This window comes from Anomalospiza imberbis, chromosome 25 (genome assembly GCF_031753505.1).
Source record: "Anomalospiza imberbis isolate Cuckoo-Finch-1a 21T00152 chromosome 25, ASM3175350v1, whole genome shotgun sequence".
NCBI classification, from domain to species: domain Eukaryota; kingdom Metazoa; phylum Chordata; class Aves; order Passeriformes; family Viduidae; genus Anomalospiza; species Anomalospiza imberbis.
Genome location: NC_089705.1, coordinates 6,658,642 through 6,678,425, shown reverse-complemented (window position 1 = coordinate 6,678,425; position 19,784 = coordinate 6,658,642). Strand labels below are relative to the sequence as shown.

The 19,784-nt window shown below is 61.2% G+C and overlaps 1 protein-coding gene and 1 long non-coding RNA gene across 2 annotated transcripts; both read left to right on the top strand.

The window, feature by feature from the left end:
* Nucleotides 1-165: 165 nt before the first annotated feature.
* LOC137462333 (uncharacterized) lies at nucleotides 166-538 on the top strand. Its single transcript, XR_010993665.1, has 2 exons — nucleotides 166-288; nucleotides 366-538. It is a non-coding gene; the product is annotated as an uncharacterized lncRNA (long non-coding RNA).
* A 6,038-nt stretch (nucleotides 539-6,576) lies between these two features.
* TENT5B (terminal nucleotidyltransferase 5B) lies at nucleotides 6,577-14,214 on the top strand. Its single transcript, XM_068172979.1, has 2 exons — nucleotides 6,577-7,007; nucleotides 10,774-14,214. Exons 1-2 carry the CDS (start codon nucleotides 6,831-6,833, stop codon nucleotides 11,791-11,793), a joined length of 1,197 nt encoding a protein of 398 aa, XP_068029080.1. The 5' UTR covers nucleotides 6,577-6,830; the 3' UTR covers nucleotides 11,794-14,214.
* The last annotated feature ends 5,570 nt before the right edge of the window (nucleotides 14,215-19,784 follow it).

The following is a 19,784-nucleotide window of genomic DNA, read 5'->3' as shown; positions in this document are numbered from 1 at the left end:
TGGCACCAAGGGGACGACTGGGGGTGCCGGGGGTCCTCGAAGGACCCGTCTTTCCCCAGGGCTTGGGAGGGATCACTGGGTGTTCTGGTGACTTGCAGCCCTCCCCGGGCTCAGGGGTGTCCTGTGTCTGTCACCTTGTCCCCCACGTGCCAACCAGCTCCTGCCATGTGCCACCTTTGCCATGGGTACCACGGGGTGCTCACCACCCCCTCCCCGGGGACCCCGGCCGCTGTCCCCTCCCTGTGCCGTGCCTTGCCACGCTCTGCCCCGCTGCCTTGGTGGGCACCTGTCCCACATCCCACCCGCTCCACGTCCCGCTGGGACCCCCAGGTCCGGCGTCCGCGGGGCTCCGTCACCGGGGCGAGCGCCCACGTCGCTGCCTGCGCCTGCCTGCTGCCCTGCTCTGTTTCCAGGAGGAAAAAAAGCAATGGAAATTCTCTTGTATAAAAAGGAAAAAAAAAAAACAAAAACAAACCCACATGTAAAGAGATTCTTGGTTTTTATCATAAGTATTCTAATAAATTAATGTTAATTTTTAGTGGGGGTTTTTCCAGCTGTTCGGACTCCTGCTGCTGCCACACGGTCCCGGCTGTCCCAGAGGAACAAGGTGGCTGTGACGGTTCGTCCCCATCGCTGGGATGGAGGGTTTGCTTCTCACCCTCCTGCCCGGCTCAGGGAGAGCTGGAGCCCCCTCCCAGGGGGACATTTTAAGCCATTCCCAGCTTTGGCAAAGAGGCTCAACAGAGCCCGGGCTCCCAAATCCTGGAGCTGCGGCGGTGAGAGGCTGTGTAGGGAGGGTCTCCCGGGTGAAGGTGCTTTTCCGGGGGGATGGCTCACCTGGCACAGCCCGGGATGCCGGCCAGGTGTCCCAGCACGGGATCCTTCCAGCCTCAGCAGGAGTCCCCGCCCCAGGGCCGGGGTGTCCCGGGGCAGCCGGAGCCCCTCGCTCTGGGCAGTTGCGATGGGAATGTGTGAGCCGGGAGCCGTGACTCAGCCCGCGGCCATCCCGCGGCGCGGCAGCGCTCGCTTGCTCACCTGCCCAAAATACCTGAACGCCGGGGTCCCCCTGGCCTGGGGCGGGACTCGGCTGGGTCACCCCACTGCAGGGCTGACCCGAGGGGTTCCTGGGCAGGATGAGGTGGCCAGGGATGTGGGGCAGGCAGTGCCATGAGGCCCATGGCGGTGCCAGTTCGGTGGGTGCCACCCTTGCATCCCACGCAGGGTCTGAGGTAGTTTTCCCCCAGGGCAGGGGACACCAAAACGGGAGGGTTTGGCAGGAACAGGCAAAGCGAGGCCGTGGCTCGTCCACCCCGGACACTGGCCACACCTGACACTGCCCATCCCAGACACGGAGGGAGCAGCAGGAGCACAGCAGCCCCGGGCAGTGCCCAGGTAACTCACCTGCCCACGTGCTGGGGAGCATCCCCTGCAGCCTGATTTCAGTCATACCTTTAGAGCGAGAACTCCCCAAACCGAGGCATTTCCAGGATATTCTTGTTTCTGCCTCAAAGGGTGAGTAACTTTTTTTAATGAGGGAGGACTAATGATCCCTCCAGGGCTGTGCTGTCATCACTGAGCCACTGCCAAAGCACACGCAGTGCTGAGGCTGGGTGCTGGAGGGCCTCAGCGTGTCCCCCCAGCCCCATGGTCCTGGCAGTGACGTCTTTTCCGTGTGTGCGCCCCCCATGCCCCATATCCCCCTCTTCCTCCCAGAGCGTGTTTGGACCTTGGTGGTGGCCCCAAGAGCAGGGAGAAAAGGGACTCTGAGCAGGAGGACCTCGTCCTTTCACGTGTGTTCCACCGTGTTTATGCCCCTTCCACAGCCCTCATCCATGAGGGTTAAAGATCTGCTGCCTCTGCAGCGGCCGGAAACTGCCCCAGCCAGGAGATGGGCTTTCCCGTGCCTCAGTTTCCCTCTGTGGTCCAGCAGGAAGCCTGGGGTGCAGTGGGTGTCAGGAGGACAGGAGTGAGTGTCCCTGTGGCCCAAGCAAGGACCGAGAGCCCTCAAAGCACCCCTGAAATCACTGCCCGAGTCACCGGCTCCAGGCCCAGCAGCCTCTGGAGCGGAGCTCCCGGCTGTCCCGAGAGGAGAGGCCGGACCAGCGCGGCCACAGGGTGTCCTGGAGCTGCCACCACCCGCAGCTGCGCTCAGGTGTCACCCGGGGCCCAAAAACCCAAAGCGAAGGGAGTGGCTGTGCTCCCTGCCAGGCCCGAATTAGTGGCACTGAGATGGGTCATCCCCTGCCACGGCTGTAAAGGCACAAGTCATGCCAAGGAAAACAGCACGTGGTGTCACCAGGAAGCCACCGAGCCTGGGGACACACAGGTCACGCTGCCAGGGGACAGGGATGTCCCCAGCCAGTGACACCCCAGGGGAGATTCAAGGGAGGGCACATCAGTGCTGGGGCCACGCTGTGGCTGTGTCCCTGTCCCCGCAGCCTGGCGGTGCCGTGTCCCCCCCCACTCCCCGGGCAGCATTTTGCAGCAGCCGGGGGAGGTGACAGGTGCCATTCCCGGGCTCTGTGTCACCTTCAGTAATGACACCCTGCGCTCCCTTTCATCTCAGGGCCTCCCGGGCGGCCCCTCTCCAGCGGCATCGCTCATCATCCCTTCCAGGATGGGATGTGGCCGAGCCTGGGGGTCCAGGGTGGTGACACAGGGGCCCCAGGCTGAGATCAGAGAGTGGCAGCAGAGTGACACCCCTCATGCCATGCAGTGAGTGCTCACAATGCCCCTTATGCCAAATCCAGCCTTGCTGTGGCCAGCACGGGGAAAACACCTCTTTGGACAGCTGCAGCCACCGCAGCAGCTGGTGGCACTGCCCCAGGGACACGGCTGGCCAGCGAGGAGTGGTGGCACCTCTGGGACGGGCTGTGGGAGTGAGCGGGGCTGGACGGTGAGCTCGAGTGCCTGGGAGGTGTCCAGGAACCGTGTTTGCCGAGGGAGGATTTGGACAAGGCCACGGAGACGGACTCCACCTCCTAAACCCACAGCGGGCACGTGGACACGGGCATGTGCATGGGGATGGCAGCGTGGGCGTGGGGACAGTGACGAGAGTGTGGGGACAGCAGCAGCTGAGCTGGGGACAGTGGCTGTTTGCCCGGCGATGGCGGCTTTTGTGCATGGGGATGGCTGGAATCTGCCTGGGGACACTTTGTGTCTGCGTGGGGCAGCCACGCACAGCGGTGCCCGCACGGTGACAGCGGCTGCGGGCACGGGGACCGGGCCAGCCGGGACACGGCGGTGCCAGGGCGCTGCCGTGGGAGCGGGAACCGGAGTGCCCCCACCCCGACAGCAGCGCTGCTGCTGCTGCCCCGGGGCGGCTGCGTGACGTTGGTGGCTCCGGGAGCAGGGCTTGGTCCCTCCTGCTTGCTCAGGGAGTTGGCACACGCCCTGCTTAATGCCGAGTGGGACGGAGCCGTCCCACGCGAGTCACGGAGTCCCCGGGGTCCCTTCCCCTGCAGGCTGAAGGGATTTTCACCCGCTGCCCCACTCCCGGCCGCTCCCAGCCCCAGTTCCCCACTGACGGGGCTCGCGGGGCTGCCCAGGGTCCCCAGCGCCCCGAGGGGCTCAGCTCAGGCTGGGGGGTCCCACCTCTGCCCCCCAGCCGCTCCTTGCCTGCCCGGGCAGCGGGGTGTCCCCGCTCCTCCCCCGGTGCCGCGTTCCGGCCGGGCCGATCTCCAGGGCCCGGAGCAGGGTCCGCCGGGCAGCCCCGGGGTGCTGCCGACCCCAGACCCGTGGGGCAAGCGGGGTCACGGCTTCCCGAGGCGCCCAGCCCCTGGCCCACCCCTGTAGCGCCAAAGGGGCTCTGCCACCCTCGTGGCACCCCGGGAGGCAGGATCCGCCCGCGTTTCACCCCAAGACGATGATTATTCCTTAATTGCCAACAAAACAAACGAATAAAGGCCGGGCTGGCCCTTGCTGAGCTGGAAGGAAACGGCCCGGGTGCCGTTCGCAGCGCCGGGCTCGCTGCCGGCGGCTCTCGCTTGGGACCGAGGTACCGAGCGGCTCAGCCGGTCCGGCCCGAGCCCTCAGCTCTCTCCAGTGGGCCGAGGTTTCCCCCGGAGCCAGCAGCACCCCTGTCCCCTGGGGCCCGGGCAGCACCAGAGTCCAGCCCAGCTCATCCCGGCGGGATCTGCAGCGCCTTGTCCCTGCCTGGATCCCCAGGGCTGCCAGAGCTGCGGTCCCCCAGGCCCCGCGGCCGTGGGGTGCTCAGCCCGATCAGCCCTTCCTCCCGCTGGATCCCCCGGCTGGATGGATCCTCATCCCTAAAGCCATTTGGCCCCTCTCAGCCCCTTGCGAAACCCTCCCTGATCCAGCTTTTTCGCTGGAAACTCTTTTTGAGTTTTGCTCCAAAACATCAGAAGGGTTTTGCAATGACAGGCAGCTGCCTGATTTTTTAATCAAGTTCCTTGGAAAATCACTTTCCAGCAGGGCTCTCCTTGTCCTGCGGCCCAGCTGGGAGCCTCACGGGGAGCACCGAGGTGCAGCTTTTCATCCCGGTGGAGAAGCCTGGTGGAGTCACAGGGAGCAAAACCCCACAGCAGAAGGAGCATCCCAATGGGGACCGCGGCAGAGCGGACTCCAGCCCCCCGGGAGCCCCTCTGGCTGTCAGTGCATCAGGGAATGGGGAGGGTTTCACAGGGAATCAGGGCTCGGGACACCACTTCCCTGCTCTCCCCTCCAACCCCAGCTGTGGATGCTCCTGAACGCCCCAATTCCCCCAGTTCCTCCTTCTGCAGCCGCCTCCAGCTTCCAGCAGCAAACCCTCGGGATGTGGCAGATCTTCCGAGACTGAGTTTGCACCTCGGAAGAGCTCTGCAGTGCCGTCCCTGAGGTGGAAAGTCCCAGGGTCGATGTTCGGGAGTTTTCAGGGGAGTTCTTGCAATAAAACCCTGCGAGGGTGTAAAAAAAATCAGCACTGGCTCATCTCCTAGCGGGGCTCTTGGCTTCTAAGGATGGATCCCAGCTCCAAGCAGGGAAATGGGAGAGGCCAGGGCAGGTGTGGAGCTGGAGTCACTCTGTCCGTCCCCGGGACCGCGGGGCACCAGCTCAGCAGGGAGGGCCCTGCTGGAAATGTCTGCAGGGTGAAACGCTGGAGAAATGAGCGCTGCAAAGGGACGGGAATTGTTGGGATGAAAGGAAATGGGTGGTCAGAGGCTGGGGACACATCTGGCCCCAGGGGGAGGTGGTGGCTCAGCTGAGAGCTGGGCCACGCACTGAGATTTAGGGGATGGGTCTGAGCTCCTGGAGCTCCGTCTCCCCCGGGTGTGACCCTGGGTGCCAGAGCTGGCACAGGGGGACCCTTTTGGCCAGGGAGAAGGGCCTGGGGGAGCTGGGCATGTCAGGATGGGGACACCGAGCTGTGGAGTGACAGGTCGTGGGGTATCTGTGGGGTGCCAGCCCATGGGGCATCACTCCAGGGAGAATCAATGGGGCGCCAGCCTGTAGAGCATCGATGGGCGTCTGTGGGGCACCGGGGTATCTGTGGGGCATCACTGGGCCATCAGGTCATGGGGCACCACGGGCATCGATGGGGCACCAGCGGGATATCCAAGGGCACCAAGGGCCTATGGAAGGACACCAACGGGGGAACCAAAGGGCACTGGTGTGGCACGAGTGTGACTCAGTGTCACCTAGGGCCATGGCCGGGGTCCCGCAGCGCGGTCCCGGCCCGGGGCCGTCCCGGGGTCCCGCAGCGCGGTCCCGGCCCGGGGCCGCGCCCGGGGTCCCGCAGCGCGGTCCCGGCCCGGGGCCGTCCCCGGGGTCCCGCAGCGCGGTCCCGGCCCGGGGCCGTGCCCGGGGTCCCGCGGCGCGGTCCCGGTCCCGGCCCGGGGCCGTCCCGGGGTCCCGCAGCGCGGTCCCGGCCCGGGGCCGTCCCGGGGTCCCGCAGCGCGGTCCCGGCCCGGGGCCGTGCCCGGGGTCCCGCAGCGCGGTCCCGGTCCCGGCCCGGGGCCGTGCCCGGGGTCCCGCAGCGCGGTCCCGGCCCGGGGCCGTCCCGGGGTCCCGCAGCGCGGTCCCGGCCCGGGGCCGTCCCGGGGTCCCGCGGCGCGGTCCCGGCCCGGGGCCGTGCCCGGGGTCCCGCGGCGCGGTCCCGGCCCGGGGCCGTGCCCGGGGTCCCGCAGCGCGGTCCCGGTCCCGGCCCGGGGCCGTCCCGGGGTCCCGCAGCGCGGTCCCGGTCCCGGCCCGGGGCCGTCCCGGGGTCCCGCAGCGCGGTCCCGGCCCGGGGCCGTGCCCGGGGTCCCGCGGCGCGGTCCCGGCCCGGGGCCGTGCCCGGGGTCCCGCAGCGCGGTCCCGGTCCCGGCCCGGTCACCGCCGGCCCCCGCGCGCGCGCCCGCCCCGCCAATCACGGCCGGGATTCCCGCGCGCCGCGGGGGCGGGGCTGCCCCGCCCTCACCCCGCCTCTGTCCCCGCCCCCTCCCCTCATCGCCGCTTCGATTGGCCCCGGTCCAGCCGCGCTCCTCCCCCTGGGCCCGGTCTCGGGCCGGGATTGGCGGGGGGCCGGGCCAATGGGGCGCGGCGCGGGTCCATAAAAGGCGCGGCGGGGCGCGGGCGGGCGCAGCGCTCGGCGGAGCCGGTGGCGGGCGGGGGGCGGCCGGGGCCGGTTCTGTGCGAGACCCTGCGGGCACCGACCGCGCTCCCGCCGCGCCCCGCGCAGCCGCCCCTCGCCGGCGCCACTAAGGGGGTTGTTTTTTGGTTTTTTTTTTTTTTTTTTTTTGCTTTCCCCCCCCACTATTTTTGAATTTTCCTGCCGCTTCCCCTCCGCACCGGCACTTCCGGCTGGTTTCCGGGCGGGTTCCGGGTGAGCGGCTCCGTTGGCGGCGGGGGCGATGCTGGAGGCGGCGGCGGGGGCCGCTCCGGGCGGCGCGGAGCAGCGCGGGAGCCGCTTCAGCGTCCTGACGTGGGAGCAGGTGCAGCGGCTGGACCAGATCCTGGGCGAGGCCGTGCCCATCCACGGCCGCGGCAACTTCCCCACGCTGTCGGTGCGGCCGCGCACCATCGTGCAGGTGAGCGGGGGCCGCGGGCCGGGCCGGCTCCGCCGCCCCGTTGGACTCTGCCCCGCTCCTGCGGGGCGCAGGGAGAATTAATAAAAGTGCTGAGGCGGCGATCCGCGGCCCGGCGGGCCCCGAGCCAGCCCGGCCGGGCAGCTCGGCCTCCCCCGCCGGGCCCGGGGCAGCGCGGGGCCGCTGGGCGGGTCGGGTGGGAAGGGACCTTAAAATCGGGGAAAGCCCTGGGCTGGAGGGAGCGCAGGGAGCCCGGGCATGGCTCTGCCCGGGACGCCCCCAGAAACGCCGCTGCGTGTCTCGGAGCTGGTCCGGATGCTGCTTGGCTCCTGCCGGGCTTGGAACTGGGGAAAAGCCTCTCGCTCCACCTGGGCAGGGACACCTTCCGCTGGAGCAGCCCGCTCCCAGTCCTGTCCAGGCTGGTCTGGTTGCTCCAGGGGGAGTTTAAAGTTTGGGGGGGCTGGCCCCCCTCATCCCGGGGGTGCTGCGTGCTCAGCTGGCCCCGGTTCCCACTCCTGGGGGTCCTGGTGGGGCTGGCCCCTGCCAGCAGCCACAGCAGGAATGCCTAAAGCTGGAAGGAGCCTCCTGGGCAGCTCACCCCATCCCTGGAGCTACTGCAGCTTGTGCCATTGATCCTGCTTAGCTTCCTCCCCTCTTAGGTTGTTCCTACTCTTTTTGAGTTAATTTATTGCCCTAAAAAGCAGCGAAATGTGTGTGGCCAGGGCAAAAGTGGCTTTTTTTGGAGCTGCTTCCACGAAATGGCTTCGTGCTGGTGGACATGTTGGGCTGGTGTTGGAAGAGGCAGAGTTATTAATTCAAAGGCCAGATCAAATGTCCGTGTCCTTTGATTTCTGGGCACCCCTGGCTGAATTCTCCAGAGCCTGCCCAAGACTTCGGCTTGTTCACGAGCTCCTCTCAGTTTAACCATCAAGTAATAACTGTGTTTAATATTAAACTAACAATGTAGCTCGAATGAGCTGATGCATATTCATATTTGGGAGGCGACTTCATTCCTCAGTAATGACTCATCAAATATAAAATCAGGCATGTTGGCTTCTAATTAAAAAGCCTATTCACGGCGCTAAGACCCAACTGGCTTTCACAATAACCGGGATTTTGGAGCTTCAGCTGCTTGAGAAATAGTTAGAGTTAAGCCTGGGAGATGGAAAGGTGACATTTGAACGGCTGGCTTGGAATTCCTCGAGTTGCTGCCGCATCCGTGGGGGGCAGGAGCGCTGGCTTTGGCTGCGCTGAGCTGAGCTGCAGGCAGGACGCTGCCCTGGGCTGGGGCAGCGGCACGGCCCTGAGCAGCACCAAACCTTGCAGCAGTTCTTGCTGCCCAGAGGATGCTGCCAGCAGCAGCTTCAAACACGGGATAGCTGAGGGCTGTAATTGTGCCCGGCCGTGCTGGCAGAGCCTGTGTTTAGGGCTGACTAAGCTGGAACAAGTAACCCAAAAGGCAGTTATTTATCCTGTTGTTGTTGTTGTGGGAGGTGGGAAGCGCAGGTCAGGACGCAGCAGGATTTGCTCCTGCCTGGCTGTCACAGTCAATTATCCCAACCACACGGAAGGTGAGCTGCTGTTTTGGGAAGCAGGTCAGCAGCTGCCTAACCCTGGAAATATCCAACCCTCTGGGGGAAAATGCAGCCCTGAACCCACTGCCTGCAGCCAGGGGGGACGAGCTCCAGGTGAAGGTTGGGGGGTGGAAGCTCCCAGGGAATGGCAAAGTGCTCTGCTCCCTGCCGCTCTGCAGGTTGGAGACTTCTGGGATGATTTGGGACAGCGCCGACTCGAGCGATTGGGTTTTTTCCCTTTTTTCTGGATATATCTCACACAGACTGGGGAACTTGAGTGAGCTTGGAGCCTGTGGGTCTGGAATGCTGCAGGTCCTGAGCCGTGCCCAGAAAGGGGTTAAGCAGATGTTCTTTGGGGTTAGAAATTAATCTGGAACAAGATCTTCTCCAAGCACCGGGCCCAGCCCCGCATCTGAGACTTGGTGACCTATATCTTGTCTCTCTAAGCCCGAGAGCGCAGAGCTCTCTCAGTGCACGAGCAGTGCTGGAGCCGTGCCCCGGGTGCGTGACTCCAGCTGGCAGCGAGGGCAGGCCAGCAGCTCCCCTGGGTGACGCTCGCTCCGTTTGGGGGAATAGCCCTGTGTGTCTTCCAGGAGCAGACTCCTCTCGTCCAACTGTCTGCCTTGGAAAACAGCTTTTGCACTGGCCGTGCTGGTGTGGCCTGGGCTCCCGGTGCTGAGCAGTCCCTGGTTAACTGTTGCTGCCATGTGACTGTCACCACCGGCTTGGCGAGGAGCCCGGCTGCGTTTCCAGCCGGAGCAGGGATGGCTCATGTCAGGGGGAGAGGGGAAGCACCACCAGGGAAGCTGCCTCGTGAGCCTTGACAACCTCCCAGGTGTGCAAGCAGCAGTGGGTTTGTTCTGGGATGTTTTTGGGAAGGCAGCAGAACTTGCTGCTGGCCCTTGGCGCGGTCACCGAGGGTCAGGGATGTGACGAGGGTTCCGTGCTGCAGTCCCTGACCTTTTGTGTGTTCTCCCTTCCAAACAAAACCCATGGAGGGGCAGTTTTACTGCTGCTGAGACCAGAAACGCAGCACCTCTCATCTCCCCCAGAACTGCTCGGGCCCAGGGCAGCCAAGAGTATGTCGTGATACAGCTTTGAACTGAAATTCACGTTTTGGGCAGCCAAAGCGCAGAGTTTGTGGGGCCTCTCAAACTAGGGCAGGCTCACAGGGCTGCAGGGCCTGGTCAGACTGGCTCTTGGTGATCCAATTTGTCCACTTGTGTCCCAAGCTGCAGCTCTTTCAAGCCATGGCCTTGCTCTGGGCTGGCTGGTCCCAGGGAAATGGCTGGAGGGGAACACGAAAGCAGGGTGAGACGTGGGAAGAGCTTCTGCTGGAAGGTGCAAACCTAATCTTCCTGGGATCTCTGAGCTGAGTTAAACTCAAATTATAAGCTGGTGTCCAGATAGTTTATTTTATGGTCTTGGGGGTTATTTTAGCCTCCTTCTTGTTAAGTAATCAGGCAGGTGATTCAGCTTTCCTGTAAATGAACAAAGCTTTGGAGGGGCTGCTGGGTGTGCCAGGACTGAGCAGGCAGCATTAAAATCACCGGAGTAACACCCGTAAGATGAAAGCGGCCTCTTGTGCTTGATAGCACGCCAAGCTCAGCACGAAGCTCTGACACACTGGAAATTGTTAGGATACACTTACTAGTTGGGACATGAACTTGCATACGCCTGGCTGAGCTGCTCTGGCATCTTGATTTGCCTTTAATGAATCTTGACAGGCTGAAGGGATGGCTGAAAGGGGTGAGCCACCCTGATTAAATCCACGGGGACTGCTGCAGACTGTGCTGCCACCTCCTCTTTGGGGTCGCTTTGGGGTTGGCTGGTCTTGGCTTGGTCACTGGAACTGGGAGGGGATGTAGAGGGCAGAGACCAGCCCAAAAAATGGGGTCAGGAAGGCTCTCCAGGCCAGAGTGGGGAAGGCAGGGAGAGCAGACACTGCACTGGAGGCAGAACAGCTGATCGTGTGCGGTCAGATCTCTAATGCCAGGGAATAAGTAAAGGAGAGCCATCCCCAGCTGCTGGCAGGACTTGGGATGCTTTCCAGAGTGACCTATTTCCAATGGATTAGCTTTTTATTTTACTGTCTTGCACTGGAGTGACCCATATAAGCGCTGGGAGTGCTCCTGCTGTCCCCAGGCTGCTCCAGGAGCTCCTCCTGCCTCTCACTGACTCTGTCTCTGTCTCAGGTTGTCCGTAGCCGCCTGGAGAAGAAGGGAATCCCCGTCCACAACGTCAGGCTGAACGGCTCAGCAGCCAGTCACGTCCTGCACCAGGACAGTGGCTTGGGGTACAAGGACCTGGACCTCATTTTCGGGGTGGATCTGAAGACCGAAGACGTTTTCCAGCTGGTTAAAGATGTGGTCATGGATTGCCTGCTGGACTTCCTCCCCGAAGGTGTCAACAAGGACAAGATCACGCCCATGACCCTGAAGGAGGCCTATGTGCAGAAGCTGGTGAAGGTGTGCAACGAGACCGACCGCTGGAGCCTCATCTCGCTCTCCAACAACAGCGGCAAGAACGTGGAGCTCAAGTTCGTGGACTCCCTGCGGCGCCAGTTCGAGTTCAGCGTGGACTCCTTCCAGATCATCCTGGACTCGCTCCTGCTCTTCGGGGAGTGCTCGGAGAACCCCATGGCCGAGAACTTCCACCCCACGGTCACCGGGGAGAGCATGTACGGGGACTTCGAGGAGGCCATGGACCACCTGCGCCACCGCGTCATCGCCACCAGGAACCCCGAGGAGATCCGGGGCGGGGGGCTCCTCAAGTACTGCAACCTCCTGGTCAGGGGCTTCAAGCCCAAGTCCGAGGTGGATATGAAGGCACTGCAGAGGTACATGTGCTCCAGGTTTTTCATAGACTTCTCGGACATCGGCGAGCAGCTGAGGAAGCTGGAGTGCTACCTGCAGAGCCACTTTGTGGGCATGGAGAGCAACAGATATGACTATTTGATGACCCTGCACAGGGTGGTCAACGAGAGCACAGTCTGCCTCATGGGACACGAGAGGAGGCAGACCCTGAACCTCATTGCCATGCTGGCTGTGAGGGTCCTGGCTGAGCAGAACATCATCCCCACCGTCACAAACGTTACCTGCTACTACCAGCCAGCCCCTTATGTCAGTGAAATAAACTTCAACTACTACGTGACCCACGTGCAGCCCTTCCTGCCTTGCAATCAGTCTTACCCCACGTGGCTTCCCTGTAACTGAGCCAGGACAAACTCCAGGGTCTGTCCTCCAAGGTATTTCCTTGCCTTGGGGGGTTGGGAGGGTGGGGAGGGGGAGCAAAATAAAACCTACCAACCTTCCTAGAACTGCAACAAAAGGAAACTTCCTGGACTCTTGCTTGAGTGTCTCGTTCCTGGGATTGTTGGGACGAGCCTTGTCTGCTGTACACTGTGATGGGAAGTGCAGTGTTATGGAAATGACTCCTTGTGGAATTGTGGAGGCAATGGGGCGGGTGGGGTGTGTGAGGGGAGACTGTAGAATTACGCTAAGGTAGAGCTGCACTGCCCTGAAATGGATCTGAATTGTGGTTTTTTTTTTTTAGTGCAGGAGGTGTTATGGGTGTGCAAACTTGTGGTTTCTGCCAAGAGAAGCCAGGGTGGCTAATTCCTTTGAAGGACCAAAGAATCCTGTTTAAGTGCCTGTAACAATATAAACACAACTGTACTGTAAACCTTTATTATTTTTTGTGGGGGCTGATGGCCCAGAGCTTGAGTGGGGAATGTCTGAAAAGGAAAATGTTTCTGTCGTGGGTGGGGAGGGTCGCAAGATCATTTCTTATCCTGGCTGAGGCCAGAGCAGGTTCTGTGTCGCTGAGGGCTTTGGGCATCACTTGCTGCCTGTGAAGGACCAGCTGGAGCAAAGAGCTGCCAAAGTGGGGCTGCATAACCTGGGGGGATTGGAATGGCTGCATGGAAATGCCTGAAACTGGGAGCACTGGGGAGGGGGGGAGTGCATGATAGAAAATGCTGTGCAGGGCTTGCTGGAAGAAAAGGCAGCAGGGACCTACATGTGGATTTCTTCAAGCTCCCAAGTCTGCAGTGCCAAAATACAGTAGCGTTCCTAAATGATGAGGCAGGTGATTTGTCCAGGAGCTTGCCCCAGGCTGCCATACCTAATCCTGTATTTTCTAGGGGAATTTGAAATGCTGCTGTTCTTTTTTTTTTTTTTTTTTTTTTTTTTTTTTTTTTTTTTTTTTTTACATGCAGTGTGATTTTAATGCACAAAGCCACAGGCCAGCTGGGCCATCGGGAAAGGTGAGGCTTGTCCTTTGAAGCACAAACCATCCAGGTCACTGGTCAGTCGTTTCCAGCTGTGGCTCTGTCCTCCAGGGAGGTGGACAGGCCTCTTCCATGCTGGAGAGCATCCCTTGGGCAGGTCTGTCTCCAAAGCAGCCTATTCCCAGCTCTGTGGTTCCCTGTGTGAGCCACTGACAGCATTTGAAATTCATTCTCTAGCTAGAAATGGAGCCTGGGGGCGGAAAGGGGGGTGAAGTTAGTTGGCCTTAGGGAAAAAATGTCTTCTAAACAGACCCTCGGTGTTTTGAGGGCTTGTCTCTCTCAGTCCAATGTGGCTTTGAAGCTGGTGAGTGTCCGGAGCACAGAAGTTTTCAGAAGTTTTCACGCTGCCAGAGAGCTCGTGTTTCACCTGCAGGGCAGGCAGCAGGCTTTCCCTGGGGATGCTGCTCCGGGGGCACCACGGCTTCCTGGTGCTGCCTCCCAGGCTGACTGCTCCAGCATCTTTACTAACTTGTGGGTTTTTTGGTTTTTTTGTTTTTTTGTGACAAAACTTGTAATAGCCGGGCAGATTGAAATAAAGACTAGATCCTTGGAATGTGCATAGCCAGATTGGTACCTTTTTTGGGGTAGGGGCAGTGTGGACGGGGAGTAAGGGGGGTGGGGGTGGCTCTTCCTCTTGGCATGAGCTAGCCCGGCCGGAGCTGGCCCAGCTCTGCTCCCTGCAGGGCCGGAGCTGGGGGAGTGGCACTGACCCTGTGCTGATTGCAGGTTTTCGCTGCCTCCCTGCAGCTCAGCTCTGCCTTCACTGCACTCCCCAACTGCCCAGAGCCTCATCCCTGTGCTGGGAGCTTGGGATTTCCCATGCGAGGTAAAACTGGTTTGGGGCTGCTTTTGGGAGCCGAACTGTGCCACTTCTGTGGCTTTGAGGAAGATGAGATTTTTTTTCTTGCATTTGAAACTGAACATAGATGCCGTGTAGCGTGTTTTTTACAGGCTGCTCCTGCCCACAGACACACTAAACTGAGATTCCTCCTTCCCTTTGAGATGTCCAAGCAGGTCCCCTACAGCCAGCAGCTCGACAGGGCGACCTACCATTGAGATGGCACTTTGGCTTTATGGAGTGTGTGCGGTGGGACTCTTGTGAGTGGCTTGAACCCGAATTTTTCTAGACCTTGCAGTGATACTGTGCTGCCCCCTCCTGTGAGGGGGCAATTGGAAGATTCCAGTAGCTTGAATGGCACTTGATTTCTTTTTTTTTTTTTCGTTGTTTTGTTTGTTTTAAATGTCTTTTTTTTCCCTATACCTGTATCACTTGTCATGCAATGGGCTTGACATAGACTCACTAGATTCTTTAGAATCTGTTACGAATAAATACAGTGTATTCAAATTTGTTGGATTATTTTTATTTGCTTGTCCATCCAGGTGGTGTGAGGAGATGACCTGACCCCGTTCCCACCAAAAACCAGGTCCAGAATCAACTGTGCACCTCGAAAGGGGCAGGCTGAGGCCCTGGCTCTGGCTCTGCCTGGTGCTCCCCCGGCCCAGAGCAGCTCTGAGCCCCGGGACGTGCCATGGCTGGTGTCAGGTCCCTCCTGCAGCCGAGGGAGCTTTGTTTTAAACACTGCTCCTTGCTGGAGGGGCAGGGTGGCCAGGGTGGCACCAGGACCCTCCCTGCTGGCTTTCCATGGCTCCGTCCCCTGCTGCTGTGAGCAGCGAGAGGTGCCTGGAGTCCCCGGGCTCGGTCCTGGTGTGCAGCTCACCCACCTGCAGGCTGCTTCCTCCTGGAGAAGGAGAGGCTGAGGGCTGGGGGGGTTCTGTCCCAGGAAAAGCCGTGTGCTGCGGGTGGCACGGTGGCAGCCGGGTGCAGCTCCTCCAGCCCTGGCTGCCCTCCAGCCCAGGATGAAGTTTCACTTCCCTCTGTCAAGCTCCCGGCAGTTCTGGTTCCACTGCAACAATGGAGCTGACGATGTGCCAGTCCCTCTTTGGGACAAGCTTGCTGGCTCTGCATCTCCAAATGTTCACAGTCCTGGGCCAAAGCTTCCCTCTGACAACGGGGCTGGGATGTTCAGGCTGGGCTGGCACTGCCACAGTCCCTGTCCCTGCTTGAGCAGGCTCTGCCTTTTGCAGGGCTCATTTCTCTCCAGGTTTGGAGAGGTTTCCCTCTCTGCTTTCCCTTCTCTGCTGGGTTTGGAGAGGTTTCCCTCTTTCTGGCCCAAACCCAGCATGATCTCCTGCCTTTTCCAAGTGTGTCTCACGTATGGAAGCAGCCCTGAAGTATCTTAGTCCCTCAGCTGTCTTCTGTGTGGGTGGCTGGCCCTGCTGTGGAAGTGTGGTGAATAAGCTGCCTCTGGATTTGTGACCGTGAGCAGAGCAACAAAAGCCCTGACTGAGTTGGCTCAGCATTGTTGGCTGGATCAGACCGTACAAAGGGATGTTGGTGGAAAGTGCTCGTGGTGATCAGAAAGGAGCTATCAATGTTTACAGCCGAGATTCCGATCCCTCTTTTGTTAATTGTCAAATTAAAAAAAACCCTATATATTTTCTCACAGCCTGTAGCCTGTCGTTATTTTGCTCTTGGAGCTGAGGGGGTGATGGGTAAGTCAGGATGTGCCCGAGGCTCTGCTGGGTGAAGTTCAGACTTGGGTGCTGCTGCAGTGCTTCCCTCAGCCTGGCTCTGGGCTCAGGCGTGTGTGGGGTGGCTGTTCTTCAGAGCAGCTGTCTCTAAATGCAGTGCCCGTGTTTAGCCCCGTGGTCTGGGCCGTGCCCAGCTCGGCAACTGGAGCTGGGAGCAGGGAGGGTGGCACAGTGCTGCACGTGCCCACAGCCCCTCTGCACAGGGCTGTGCCCGCTCCGGGCTGCGGAAGCATCCAAAAACACTCAGCCTTGCGGAGCAGGATGGCTCCTGGGGCTGGATGCGGCTTTTGCAGCTGCAGCTTTTTCTCCTGGAAGGACACCTGGCCGTGCTCCAAGCTCACTGAAACGGCAGGAATTTGTCTTGACTCCAGCATGCAAGAAGCATCTTGCTGCAGCCCTCCTGCTTCCAGCCGTCCCTAATCTGCTGGCACCAGCTCTGTGCAGGCGGCTTGCTAGACCCAGCATGGCATTTAAATTTTATTTTAATCTCTCTATTTAGCTTTTTCCTTGCAGCGTGCCAGTGTTTCTCCCTGGCTGCCCTCCTCCTCCTCCTCGTCCCTGGGTGTGAAGGCTGCTCCTGGAGCTGCTGCAGAGGAGAGAACAGCCTGTCTGTGTGGCTCCTCTGGCCATTTATAGCCGCGCTCGGGGCTGCAGCGCCCGCTGCCAAGCGCGGGACAAACGCTCCATTGATGTGTCCCTTCCCCGACGGCTCCCGGGCCGGGCTGAGCTGCCCAGGGATGGCACAGCCCCGCTGCCTGCCCCGGGCCCGGGGGAGCTCACAGCTGGCCAGGACTCTGCTCTGTCACCGACCCGACCCCATGTCCCGGCCCTGCTAGGACCGGGCTCAGCCTTTCCTGTTCCGAGGAGGGTTTGAGCTGCTGCTGGAACTGTGCAACACCCTGGCTTGGGACAGAACCACGCAGAGCATCGAGGACAGCCCCAAGTGTGCTTCTGAGAGCTGTCCAAACTCTTCCTGACCTCTGGCAGACTCGGTGCCATGACCATTTCCCTGGGGAGCCTGTTCCAGCGTCCAGCCCCCTCTGGGTGTAGAACCTTTTGTGTGCACAGGCAGAGGAACCTTTAAAAAGCTTTTTTCTCCTCTGTACATGGAGTATTTGTTCTGTTCAGCTCTAAACACAGGTTGCCACACACTTCTTGGCTAACAGCTCCATGATTTCCCTGACAACCACCTTCTCTCACCTCTGGCTTCTTGGATCCAGCCTGGAATGAGCAGCTCAGGCATTCCCGTCCCTCCTGAGCCATCACAAGAAGAGATCAGCTCGTGCAGAGCCTCTTGCCTGCTCCACAGCATTCCAGCTTCCCCCAAACTCCCAACGTGCCGGATGCCTGCTCTTCCCTGCTCCTTTTCTCTGGGGAATGACCCACACGTGGCCGAGCTGCTGCTGGGCTGGAAGGTGCTGTTGGTTTGCTGTTCCCTCACTGGGTGGATCCCCGGGCCCGGACACACATTCCAGCTTGTAGAAACACGATGGCTCTGACAAATTTGATTGAAATCCTCCGCTGGCATCCCGAGGTGCTCGGGGAATGATTGACAGCCATGGCAGAGGCGTTTCCTGAGGAAAGGAGGAAAAGAAACCAATTGCCTTGTCACCGCAGCCTCGAGGTGTTGCACAAGGGAGCCGAGGGAGGCCAAGGACGGGGTGTCCTTGCACTCCTGTGCCCCATCCCACCTGCGATGCCAGGGGGAAATAGTGACATTCCCGGGATGGACGAGGGCTGGAGGGTGGGACGGTGGCTCCGGAGCGGGCGAGAGGCTGGAGCGGCGCCCGGGGAGGCGCCGGGCGGTGTGAGATGTGTTATCTCTCCCTGTGCAGGTGAGAACTCGCATTTTCGCTGCCAGCACAGAGCTCACATTTTCACTGCCAGCAGCTCGGTCCTTTCCCAGCGCCGCGGCCGTTCCCACCCTCCCTTTGCTGGCAGACGGGGACGGGATGGGGACGCAGCCCCGGCTGGCTGGGGAGGTTGATCCTTGCCCTCTCCACCACCACGGTGTGTTTACCCTCCTTATCTTGCCGCTATCAAAGCCCGGGCTCAGCTGGAGCAGTGTCACCCTGCCTTCAAAGGGGAAGCCAGCGCTCCCGGGCTGTTTGTGTGCCCTACATTTCTGCCTTGTAATCCAAGGAGGGGCTGGAGGTACGGACACCCCTCCAGCCCTCCTCCCTTCCCCCCGCAGCCGGCGTGGCTGGAACAGCTGATTACTTTAAGCATCCCTCTACTAATATGCAATTACAGGAGGCTTGGGCTGAAATCCCGGCTGAATCCGCGTGTCCGTGCCCTGACTCACCTAACGACTGCTCCCCTGATGGATCCTGGATGCATTCCTTACAGACTGGACATGATGGTTAGCATGCCACTCACAGTCACCCTTCCCAAATGTCACCAGCGCAACGAGTTCAGCCAGTTCCTGCCTCCGCTCCTCCTTCCCTGGATGGCGCTGGCACGTTCCGATGGCCGGGCTGAGCACCGGGGCTGTGATCCCCCTTCGCAGAGGGGTTTGCTAGCAGGGCTCGGGAGGAACCGGTCCCTCAAAAGGTGCTGGTCTGCCCGGGGGTGTTTGAGCTGAGATCAGAGACTAAAAACCCCAAGCCGTGGACGGTGGGAAGGGAAGGGCAGGCCCAGCCCTTCCCTAGGGTGACAGCGAGGGCTGGGGACGTGTGTCGCCTTCTCCCAGCAGCAGCAGCTCTGGGCTTTGGGAACGTGCCCTTCCAGAGAAGAGGGGAGCCTTTGAAGGCAGCCTGCTCGTTTGGGCAGGGCGCTGCCGCTCCGCTCGTGCCGTGCCGGAGGGCGCAGTGAGTAAGAGCATCCTCAGCAGGGCCCACGTCAGAGCTGAGCTCAGCCGGGAGGGACCAGGGCCCTCCGCCCCCACGAACGCCCAGGGAATCGGAGATGGTGGCACTGCTGATGGCACTAATTGCCCGGTGGTTATTGGGCCGATGATTTGTTTTACCCGGGCGGGCTGAGTTACCCCATCGGCCCCGAGGCCATCCCGGGTGTGCAGAGAGCCCGCAGAGACCCGGGGATGGCCCAGGCACGGGCTGGGGGGTGGGGGGGCAGCAGCCCTGGGGAGGAGGGCTTGGGGCTGCTGGTGGGCGAGAGGCTCAGCAGGGTCGGGATTGTGCAGCCCAGAAATGCAGCAGCGTCCTGAGGACAAGGGCCTGGCGTGCCAGGACACGGGGAATGGCTTCAAACTGACAGAGGGCAGGGCTGGGTTGGGTATGAGGGATAAATTCTCCCCTGTGACGGTCCCCTGGCAGCTCCCCACAGCCCCGGGTGAGTGCCAAACCCACTGGCAGCTGGGGGGAGCCAGCTCCTGCCCCCAGGCCAGGTGAGGGCAGAGGATGGTGGGTTTTAGGGGAGGCTCAGGGCTCTGGGTGCCGGGGCTCGTGTCTGTGGGCAGGCAGGGAGCTGCTCTGCTGCCCAGCTCAGCTCCTCACTCACCATCACGTGTGTGGGAGGAAGAAGGCTCATCCCGCGGCCGGCCGGCGCTCCCTAAACCTTGGAAAGCCGGGATTACCGGCATTATCCCCTAATTGAGGAAATCCCCCTCTCATTAGCCCCTCACTGGCTGCAGCCTCTTCCCTTCCCTCCTTCCTGCTCGGGGCGGGGGTCCCCACTGCCCCCGAGTGGGGCTGGGGACCCAAAAGCTCTGGGGTGACCACGGGGCTTGTCCCAGCTCCCAGCTCAGGCCCCCGAGAGCTGTGGGATCAGAGGTGCTGGGATGGCTTTTCCCTCTCTGCTCTCAGGGAGGAGCTGCCTGTGTTTGTTCCCGACTGCTGGGGGTGAAGCTTCATCTTCTGCTCCCGGTTTTCTCCTTGGTGGAGCTGCCAGCAGGAGCCTGTGGTCACTGCTGAGCCTGTCCCGTTCCCTGCCCCTGCCCTGGCTCCAGCACGGCCCTGGGGAGGAGGAGGAGGAGGCTGGGATAACCACGGAGCTCGGGCAGCACAGAATCCCAGAGTGCATGCCAGGATTCAGGGGGTGACAGGAGGGGCTGCAGCACAGCCAGCACGGGAAAAGCCTCGGGCTGGGGGGAGCACCCTGCTCTGCCCCTGGACGTGGTTCTGGGTCCCACTGCAGCTTGGGGGATGTTTTCTGGTGTTAAGGGCTGCCGGGAGATGCCACATGGCAGAGCCTAAACGCCAGCACGAGGGTTTGGGCATTGGGAAGGGACACGGAGCCCAGCAGAGCTCAGCACACCCTCGGGGCTGGCACCACCAGCACCCCTGGATCCACAGGGTGCCCCTTACTCCTCATCCTCCTGGAGCCTGCATCACCCCCTCCGGTAGGAATTGCCTTCTCACCTCG